Source organism: Esox lucius, chromosome 13 (assembly GCF_011004845.1).
Source record: "Esox lucius isolate fEsoLuc1 chromosome 13, fEsoLuc1.pri, whole genome shotgun sequence".
NCBI classification, from domain to species: Eukaryota; Metazoa; Chordata; class Actinopteri; order Esociformes; family Esocidae; genus Esox; species Esox lucius.
In genome coordinates, this window is record NC_047581.1 from 9988296 (window position 1) to 9998768 (window position 10473).

General features: G+C 41.1%; 1 protein-coding gene across 3 annotated transcripts; it reads right to left on the reverse strand.

Annotated features, from left to right (window-relative positions):
* Positions 1 to 1054: 1054 nt before the first annotated feature.
* On the reverse strand, positions 1055 to 7531 carry fut7 (fucosyltransferase 7). 3 transcript variants are annotated; one of them, XM_010892429.5, is made up of 2 exons: positions 7286 to 7531; positions 1055 to 2862 (listed from the first exon to the last, which is right to left on the reverse strand). In XM_010892429.5, the coding sequence occupies exon 2, from the start codon at positions 2855 to 2857 to the stop codon at positions 1859 to 1861; it is 999 nt and encodes a 332-aa protein (XP_010890731.2). In that variant the 5' UTR covers positions 2858 to 2862; positions 7286 to 7531; the 3' UTR covers positions 1055 to 1858. The 3 variants fall into 3 exon arrangements, with proteins under 3 accessions (XP_010890731.2, XP_010890729.2, XP_010890730.2); XM_010892427.5 differs by having other exon boundaries at positions 1055 to 2988; positions 7286 to 7530; XM_010892428.5 differs by lacking the exon at positions 7286 to 7531 and adding an exon at positions 3399 to 3727 and having other exon boundaries at positions 1055 to 2988.
* Between the last annotated feature and the right edge of the window lie 2942 nt (positions 7532 to 10473).

The following is a 10473-nucleotide window of genomic DNA, read 5'->3' on the forward strand; positions in this document are numbered from 1 at the left end:
CTTACATGTGTCATGTCATGGCTATGACATGTCATGTTACTTTTATGCACACCCCTTCAAATAAAGTGTTACCCACTGGACTATATAGGGAATAGGGAGGATGACACTGGACTATATAGGGAATAGGGAGAATAAAAATGGACTATATACATGATAGGGGGGATAAAACTGGACTATATAGGGAATAGGGGGATAAATCTGGACTATATACATGATAGGGGGGATAAAACTGGACTATATAGGGAATAGGGGGATAAATCTGGACTATATAGGGAATAGGGGGATGACACTGGACTATATAGGGAATATGGAGAATAAAAATGGACTATATAGGTGATGGGGGGATAGAACTGGACTGTATAGGGTGTATAAACTGAAATGTTATCTATCATCTCTATGAACTTGTCAACTATTTCTATGACTTCAAAAAGACAAATGACTTAGTCTGCATTTGCATTGTATGTTGATGCAGGTTTTCCAATGTCTATCTTGGCCTCAATCCTGACAACAATTTTCCTATAACCTGCCTGCCTAAACAAAAGCATTCCCATAACAGTGGTTTTCTCTGGGAAATCAGCTTTATACCACATTTGGAATACAATTTTACTATCATTTGGGGTACATTTAAATTTTTCTATTAATTAATAACCATGAAATGTATACCATAAGAAATTACAAAAATAACACGTGCAAACTTTTTTAATCTTGTGATTAATTCTGAGGACAATGTAATACCAGAGTCATTTTATATTTGAACTGTTTCATTTTCTTTCGTTCATGTAAGGTAAGAGCTGAAGCGAGGAGAAGGTAGAGCAAGCTAAAAAAAAAACGTTTAGAACTCATGTGATGGTCATTTTATCGATCAGAACTCTTTTAGAAGGAGTTCTGAGACTAAGTTCTCTTGGCACATTCTAACAGTTTTATTAATATTTGCTAGTATGAGAGATGCGTCAAACGCTTACAAACATAATCATCCGAGGAGTCTCTAACTCTATACATGAACAATCCGTATTTATTTCAAATGTTACAAGGGGTGTGTTAACATTGTTGCCCATCTGTCTTGTGTAACATTTACCCAAAGGGCGGCTGTCCCCCCACCTTATCCTTCTCAACTCCTGAGGAAACTCCTGAGGTCAAGGATGTCCCCCTAGGACAAATACCAGATCCCTCTCGGCATCTTTAACTAGTAACTCATGGGACTCAGTCCTTTAAACAGTTAGAATGCATCAGGTTTCAGAATTTCCACAACACTCATGAAGAGACAAGGGTGTTAACCCAATAACCATTCTGTGGGACGCTGTGTTTCCAGCAACTCAAGTCACCTCTGAGAGTGCATTATGAAAGCTTGGACTTCCAATCCTTTATGCAGCAAACCCATGTGCTTTGGGGTACTGATCAAAGTAGCTTCGGTTGTCTCATTATTGCCTAGGGTGGATAGGTGAATGTGGCAAAGGGTTGTCTTGCCTCTGTACGTTCTGGCGACTCCATTTGGTAGGGCCTGTGAGCTCGATTGTGGTTGTTTGCCAGGAAATGCCATTGTGCATGTGCCAGTAAATGCTTTCATTTCATAGAAATGGTTCAATTTATGAAGCCATACTTAGGGAGCTCCTAGCATTCGAGTGATAAGAAATTGTATATAACCAAAAAAAAATTCCCTTTAATTAATGTTTCTTTGTCAGGGACCGAAAAGCATAAATTATATGGCAGTTGTGGATGTGAAAGTGAAATACTCTAAATTTAGTTTACACATGTGCAGTCATTTTGCATCAACAAAAGGAATGGAAAAAGTCTGCTATGTATTTTGGTACCGAACAACCTTTAGCGGTAAAACCATCTATGATGGATTATAGTTCTATTATTAACTATAGGCCCATGCGTCCAGATCGTAGTATACCTTGTTAGATGGTAGCCTGTAATAGCTGACACAGATACTACAAAGCCGCTCTCTCCAGTCCGTGTACCTTTTTACCTTGTGCGTCTGACGCCACTTAAAGTAATTCTCGTAGCTCCTTCTGTCGGTCGCCAGCTGCTTCAGGAAGACAGCCAGCTCCTGAGTGCTGTTGAAGTCGTTGACATGGATGAAAGAACCTGGCGCCACCAGGGCCTCATAGTCAGCCCGAGACGGCCCCAGGACCACCGGCACCGCGCCCGCTTCGTAGGCGTTCCTCCACAACTTCTCGGTGATGTAGTCCGGAGCCACAGAGTTCTCGAAGGCCAGGTAGAAGTGACAGCGGCCGATGGTGCGTAACAGGCTCTGCTCGGACAGTGGCCTCCTCGGCCAGCGTCCATAAACCTGTATGGGAATGTACTTTCTCAGGCCCTGGTAGACCTGACTCCTTTCATGGTCAGGCTGGTAGTTGCTGACCACCCAGCTGACCAGACAATCCCCTTTCTTGGGGATCATAAAGCTGCTGCTGTTCGGAGGAAGTGGAACTAACTTCCCGTAGGGGATAGGCACGTCTGCTTGGCGGTGGTAGGTCATGGTCCAGTTGAACAGTCCGTTGTAGCGGCTTAGGTTGCCGTTGTTCACTGGAGGCTCCAGGGACAGCCAGATCCAGCGCTGCGAGGCTGGCCGAGGGAGGTGGAGAGGCAGGTAGGAGCGGCTGGTCCGTAGCTCGTGGTGGTGGAAGACCACCGCGTCTGCGTGGTGGAACAGGGAGGCGTTGTCGCTGAGGAAGCAGCCCGGGATACCGTATTCAGTGGCGCACACATCTCCCCCAAGGCTGTAGGAGACGCCGAAAGGCCAGTGCCAAAGCAGGATGGTTAGGTTCCTGGGTCTCAGCAGATGAGCCACTGCTATCCGAGTCAGAACCAGGAGCCTTTGATGAAACGTGTAGAAGGAGATGATGAAGAGCATGATGGCTGAGAGGAACAGAGAGATGTAGGTGGTCATGTCTGGCACAGCAAACAACAGGCAGGCAACCAGTGGAATTGCAGTTTAGCACTGGGTGATCTTCGGATTTTGTCTGTAGTTGGGTAGTATTTCCTCTGATTAGACAAAAAGATAAAGTAATTAGCAACTGAATTAGGGCCTGTTCAAAACACCTCAAAATGCATACATTTCTCAAGTCTGAATAAATACAAGGCAGATATTAATAATTAAGGAATAAATAATCTGATGAATGAAACAGTCGCTGTTAGAGACTGTTACATGAAAAAAAATTACCAGTTTCATTTCTTTCGTTTTAAAAACCATTTCCTCTACATTTCCTCTTACTTTTTAGAGATTGATAAGCATCACATTACATATACACGATCATTATTATAATTTATATAAGGTTACTGAGCAGACAAAAATTTCATTTTGCTAGAGTGATGGCTGCATTTCATCAAAACAGCAGAACAATGATCTGAAACAAAGGTTTTTTTAGGACCAAAAAAGTGAAAAATTCACTGACCATGTTAATCACCCAGTCTGAATCCAATTCAGCATGACTTTCACTTGCTGATGACATGATTAGTAGAAACTCACCCAAACAAGTATGAAACAAGAAACAAAAACAAAAAATGAAGATGGCTGTAATGCAGGCCTGGCAGAGCATCACCAGGGAAGATACCCAGTACCTGGTGATGTCTTTGCATCGCAGATATGCAATTATTGTATGCAAAGCAGAAGTACTAAAAATTACGAGTTTGTTATTTTAATCTCTCCAAATACCCTGATATTTGGGACAATGTATAAATCGTGCTGTTATTTTTACAAGCCAGTTACCAAAAAAGTTGGTAAGCTGTGTACAATAAAAAGATAATCCAATGATGTGCAAACCATTTAAACCTTATATTCAATAGAAAATAGTACAAAGACAACACATCAAAAGTTGAAATTGAGAAATGTTATTGTTTTTGGAAAAATACATGCCCATTTAGAATTTGATGCCAGCAACATGTTTCAAAAATGTTGTGACAGAGGAAACAAGACTGGAAAAGTAGTTGTGTAATGCAAAAAAACAAAACCTGATGGAAAATCTCACAACTAATCTGGTCAATTGGCAACAGGTCCGTAACTTGATTGTGTATTAAAAGATCATTCCAGAGAAGATGGGACTGTCGGAAGTGTGGATGGAGAGGGGTTCACCACTCTGAGAAAGACTGTTCAGGCAAATAGTGCCACAATTTGGGAATAAGACTTCTCATTGTAAAATTGCCAGGAGTTTGGGGATTTCATAATTTACGGTACATAATATCATTAAAGAATTCAGAGAATTTGGAGACATGATTTGGTAGTGGACATCACTGCATCAGCTCAGGAACATTTCCTGAAAACAATTGGGTGTGAACACAGTACGTTGCTGGATCCAGATATAAACAAGATCCAGAATATAAATTTTTGGAAAATGAATCGCTGTTGGACTTAATAATTGCAGGTTATTTTCTTGTTGGTAAAACGTATGTGTACCCGTGTTCATGTTTGCACACCTGCATGCTGATCCCAGGGATTTCTGCATGATTTGTACAATGTTGGCGGTGTTAGGTCAAAACATCAGATAACTACAAATTGACACTTGAAAAGCTATGGATATCTTGGTCTCTATATTCAATTAAATGACCAGAAATTATCATTTGCTTTTCTTTTCTAAATCATGTCCAATCGATGAAAAAACAAACTGATAAAAAAAAAATATAATAATACTCACAATAACCTGGTTGCATACATGTGCACCCCCTTAAAAATATATTTTGTTGAAGCACCTTTTGATTTTATTACATCACCTAGTCTTTTTTGGTAGGAGTCTATTAGCATGGCACATCTTGACGTGGCAATGTTTGCCCACTCTTCTTTACAAAAGTGCTCCAAATCTGTCAGATTGAGAGGACATCTTCTGTGCACAGCCCTCTTCAGATCACCCCACAGATTTTCAATTTTATTCAGGTCTGGGATCTGGCTGGGCCATTCCAAAACATTAATCTTCTTCTGGTGAAGTCATGCTTTTGTGGATTTGGATGTGTGCTTTGGGTCATTGTCATGCTGAAAGGTGAACTTCCTCTTCATCTTTATAACGGATGCCTAAAGGTTTTGTGCCAAAATTGCCTGGTATTTGGAACTGATCATAATTCCCTCCACCCTGACTAAAGCCCCGGTTCCATCTGAAGAAAAACAGCCCCAAACCACGATGATGCCTCCCACCATACTTTACTGTGGTTATGGTGTTCTTTGAGTGATGTGCAGTGTTGTTTTATTGCCAAAAGGTTCAACCTTGGTATCATCAGACCATAACACATTTTCCCACGTGCTTTTGGGGGACTTGATGTTTACTTTTGCAAACTTCAGCTGGGCTTGGATGTTTTTCTTTGTAAGAAAAGGCTTCCGTCTTGCCACCTTACCCCATAGCCCATTCATATGAAGAATACGGGAGATTGTTGTCGCATGTAGCACACAGCCAGTACTTGCCAGAAAATCCTGCAGTTCCTTTAATGTTGCTGTAGGCCTCTTGGAAGCCTCCCTGACCAGTTTTCTTCTCGTCTTTTCATCAATTTTGGAGGGACGTCCAGTTCTTGGTAATGTCTCTGTTGTGCCATATTTTCTCCACTTGATGATGACTGTCTTCACTGTGTTCCATGGTACCCTTTTTGTACCCTTCTCCTGACTGATATCTTTCAACAATGATATCCCTCTGATGCTTAGGAAGCTCTCTGCGGACCACGGCTTTTGCTCTGAGATGCAACTTAGAAAATGTCAGGAAAATCCTACTAGAACAGCTGAACTTTATTTGTGATTAATCAGAGTCATTTTAAATGATGGCAGGTGTGTAATGACTTCTATTTAACATGAGTTTGAATGTGTTTGGTTAATTCTGAACACAGCCACATCCCCAGTTATAAGAGGGTGTGCACACTTATGCAACCAGGTTATTATAAGATATTTATTTTTCATTTTCCCCCCTCGATGATTTCAGTTTGTTTTTCAATTGAACTGTTCACATTATAGGTCACTTTAAAAGTGGAAAACGTTCTGACTGTCACGTCCTGGCTATGCCCCTAGCCATCTCTGCACTGGTCTGGGGCCATAGTCAGGACAGGTCAGAAGGTGGTGCCTTTAGCCACCTCTAATCCTTTTGGTCTCCCCTATTGGAGGCAGGTGTAGATCGTTGCCTCCAATTGGGGACCCTATTTATGTTCTATGTGTGGCCACACCCGGGGTGGTTCATTTTGGTTTTGTTTGGATGCCCTATGTCACTGGTTTCTGGTTTTATTTTGTTTCTATTTCATTAAATCCATGGATTACTTTCACCCTTTTGCCTCTGCACCTGTGTCTTACCACAATCATGACACATGATTTATCTTTGTCTCATTCTTTTACATCACTAAAACCTGGCTTTTAAACAGGGGTGTGTAAACTTTTTATATCCACTGTACATTGGTGCAAATTTCTGTTTATGCTTTTTCATTTTAGGGTATTGGCTGTAGAAAGAAGACATTTTATGTGTATTTATATTTCTTTTTAATTAATTATCCAAGTCCACAATACAACAAAATGGGGAGAAAGTCAAGGGGTTTGAATACATTTCATAAACACAGTGCATAACCAATAAGGTCAAAATTAAATATATATTAATGCCCAGGTATATAAACATAATGTATCACATAAATATACGAGTTTGAGTAATTGAAAAGTTCTGTCTTTTCCAAAAATAGATTCAAAGGGGCTGAAAAGACAGTTAGATGAACCGAAGTACATGAAGATGATCAAAGTCTAAGTATTTAATTTTTTTAAATGCACTGAATAACATAGTGTCTTTCTGAACAATGAAATTCTTATGACATGGCAAGCGACATCTATGCAGTAAGCATTAAGAAGTATATGAAGCAAACATTTTAAAATATACATAACAATAGAGACTAGCAGCATTTCCAGAGAATGTAGAAATGGGAATATGGACAGTAATGTTATAAATATAAGTATTGTAGCGCCTGTAAATAGATACATCACTTTCAGATGGTGCATGTTGAAGTTAATTTGCCATCTTTACTGTGCTGATAAATGCAGTGTGTGAATCCTGCACGCCCACCTTCTGTTTGTGGCTATGCAATCAGATACAATGCAACACACTAAGAAGAACTGCAACATTATGTTTTGAACTTTCCCACAAATTAGAATCCCCGCTTTCTAAAACAACACATTTCTAATGCATAGGGCGTTCTTTTATTAATTGTTCTCAATTAGAACATTATGTTTTTTTTGTTTTTGAAATAACTAATTAACTTGAACCGGATGGATGCTCCTATTCCTTAAAAAGCCTTTTAATAATGTTGACAAATGACAGCTCAAAATGGCCAGGACACTCACCTGGTTAAGGTCCAAGGTAGATGTCTGTTAGTGCTAGTGCCCCTTTGACGGTAAGACTCTCTGAAAATGACTTTCCTCCTTCAAGTGGTATCGTAAATTGGCGCGGCCAAATACCAGTGTGTAGGAAATCCTGTTTAGCAGCCATTTCTGACAACATCATTAACCACATTTAGGGATGTTACCTTCTGGCATCAAACGGTCATTACTGCTAATATGTCATTGGAAATAACTGTTTTACCTCTTCCAGAATAAGAATAAATCAATTGTACTGTTGTTATTTATATTTTAGCAACATATTCTTTATGTAATTATGTGTCACAGCAAAGTTGGCACATATGCATAATGAAGTTTCTGGTTCAACAACATCTATCTGCTCCATTATACAATTTGTAGAATTTCTGTAAATTAGCTTGAAAACAGCAACAATTCCTCAGATTTTCTCTTTTTTTTGCTCAGTTAATTCTGCAATTAACTGAGCAAAGAAAAAATCTGAGAACATAATTTTATTCTTAAAATGTCCCTTCTCAGGGCATATTACTTTGTTTTGAAAAATTCTGATTTTAAATCATAGAAAAACTAGGTTTGTGCTGTTTTTATCTTGTTTGATTTAGGTTCTGATTATGAACATCACAAAAGGGGTGTCTGGCACCAAAACATTTGAGAACCTCTTATGTAGAGTAACTACTACCAAACAATGATAAAGAAAAATCCCCCAAATAAGCATGTTTGATTTTCCATCCAGCAGCCCTTTCCATGTTAAATTTTCAAATTTCTTTCCATTGTTTTTTTTCATTTAGCTCAAGTCATCGGTGGGCATCAAGGGTGTGACCTCAGAATACTTAACCACAATGTTTTCCTGTTGGTGATGAATGGCAAGAAAAAAGAAAACCCAGTATGACCACAAAATAACTGTTTCAAGTCACACTTCTCTTGAGGCAGTCTTGATACCAATGGGCTGCCTGGTTTTGAGATTCTAGCGCTGAAAATACTGTAAAACCATAAACTTCAGTTGCAATGCATGGCATCCTTTTGTTCGTGTTCTGCTAAGCCTGTATCAACTGAATGGTTGGTTACATACTGCCAACTGTGGTGCTCTCCACACCCAAGACTAACCACAGTTTCATACCCTGTACGTTTTCTATGCCCACATTAACGACAATGAGTCAAGGCCATCCTATACCCTTGTAGTGTGAGAGCTTTGTCTGTGCTTTCCAAATCTCTGTTTGTCATAATTGCCCAATAACGGTCGACATGTTTGTCTCATGTACAATAGAACATACTATTAAGTATTATATACCATTAAAGATTTTACCCAGAACCCATACCCTATGTTTAACTACAGTCAAAGCTGTCTGATGCTAAAACATTATTGTTTTATCAAGTAACACACATTATAGAATACATAATGTGCGTGTGATTGTTTGTGTGTGTGTGTTATTGTAGTTAAGGTTAGGGTTAGGATTAGAGTTAAGGTTGGGATTGGATTAAGGTTAGATTTAGGGTTAAGGCTAGGATTAGGAAACATTAAATGTTTGTTTTTGCATCCCCAGTAGGCAGAGTTGGTGACTCAAGTCACACTTTTGTCATGAATAAATTGACTTGTGACTTGACTTGCGATCTGTTCAGAAGACTTGAGACTTGACTTGGATTTGTAGTCATTGGACTTGTGCCTTGGAAGGTAAATATAGAATAGCTAAAACTAATGAAAAAACTGCCTTCCTGCCCTGTTCTGGTAACTCAAGCGATTAAAGTTGAAAGTCACCTAGGTAACGTTAGCGACACTGCATCTGTTCCATTCGTTATAGCAATAAATTGACAGTGAACTAATCTTTGCCAGCCCATTTAGTTATAGTTGCTAATAACTAGTTAAAATAGCCCATAAAATAATAGTCATCCCCAAAAAGTGTGCCTTAAGTTGAAAGGACTTGCTTTGGACTTGACTCGGACTTGCAACAGCAACTTGAGACTTGACTTAGACTTGTCTGAAGTAACTTAAAGACATGTCTGCCACTAAGTTAGTGATACAGGACTGTGTGTACATATATGCACGTTTTATTTATTTATTTATGTACATATCGCTTACCGCTCCATTGATGAACATATAAAATATATCTCAAGAGTTGCTTATTTTCATCATTGGAACATTCATTCATTCATTCATCTTCTTCCGCATCATCCGGGGCCGGGTCGCGGGGGCAGCAGTCTAAGCAGAGATGCCCAGACTTCCCTCTCCCCAGACACTTCCTCCAGCTCTTCCGGGGGGACACCGAGGCGTTCCCAGGCCAGCCGGGAGACATAGTCCCTCCAGCGTGTCCTAGGTCTTCCCCGGGGTCTCCTCCCGGTGGGACGGGACCGGAACACCTTCCCAGGAAGGCGTTCCGGAGGCATCCGAAACAGATGCCCAAGCCACCTCAGCTGACCCCTCTCGATGTGGAGGAGCAGCGGCTCTACTCCAAGCTCCTCCCGGGTGACCGAACTTCTCACCCTATCTCTAAGGGATCGCCCAGCCACCCTGCGGAGAAAGCTCATTTCGGCCGCCTGTATCCGGGATCTTGTCCTTTTCGGTCATGACCCAAAGCTCATGACCATAGGTGAGAGTAGGAACGTAGATTGACCGGTAAATCGAGAGCTTTGCCTTGAGGCTCAGCTCTTTCTTCACCACGACAGACCGATACATCGACCGCATTACGGCAGAAGCTGCACCGATCCGTCTGTCAATCTCCCGTTCCATCCTTCCCTCACTCGTGAACAAGATCCCTAGATACTTAAACTCCTCCACTTGAGGCAAGCACTCTCCACCAACCTGAAGTGGGCAAGCCACCCTTTTCCGACTGAGGACCATGGCCTCGGATTTGGAGGTACTGATTCTCATCCCCACCGCTTCACACTCGGCTGCAAACCGTCCCAGCGCATGCTGAAGGTCCTGGTTTGAAGGGGCCAACACGACAACATCATCCGCAAAGAGCAAAGACGTGTGGTCCCCAAACCTGACACCCTCCGGCCCCTGGCTGCGCCTAGAAATTCTGTCCATAAAAATTATGAACAGAACCGGTGACAAAGGGCAGCCCTGCCGGAGTCCAACATGCACTGGGAACAAGTCTGACTTACTGCCGGCAATGCGGACCAAGCTCCTGCTTCGGTCGTATAGGGACCTGACAGCCCTTAGCAAAGGACCCAGGACCCCATAT

Coding starts and splice junctions, on each gene's coding strand:
- fut7 (XM_010892427.5), bottom strand. CDS start 2,893: ATGACCACCTACATCTCTCTGTTCCTCTCAGCCATCATGCTCTTCATC.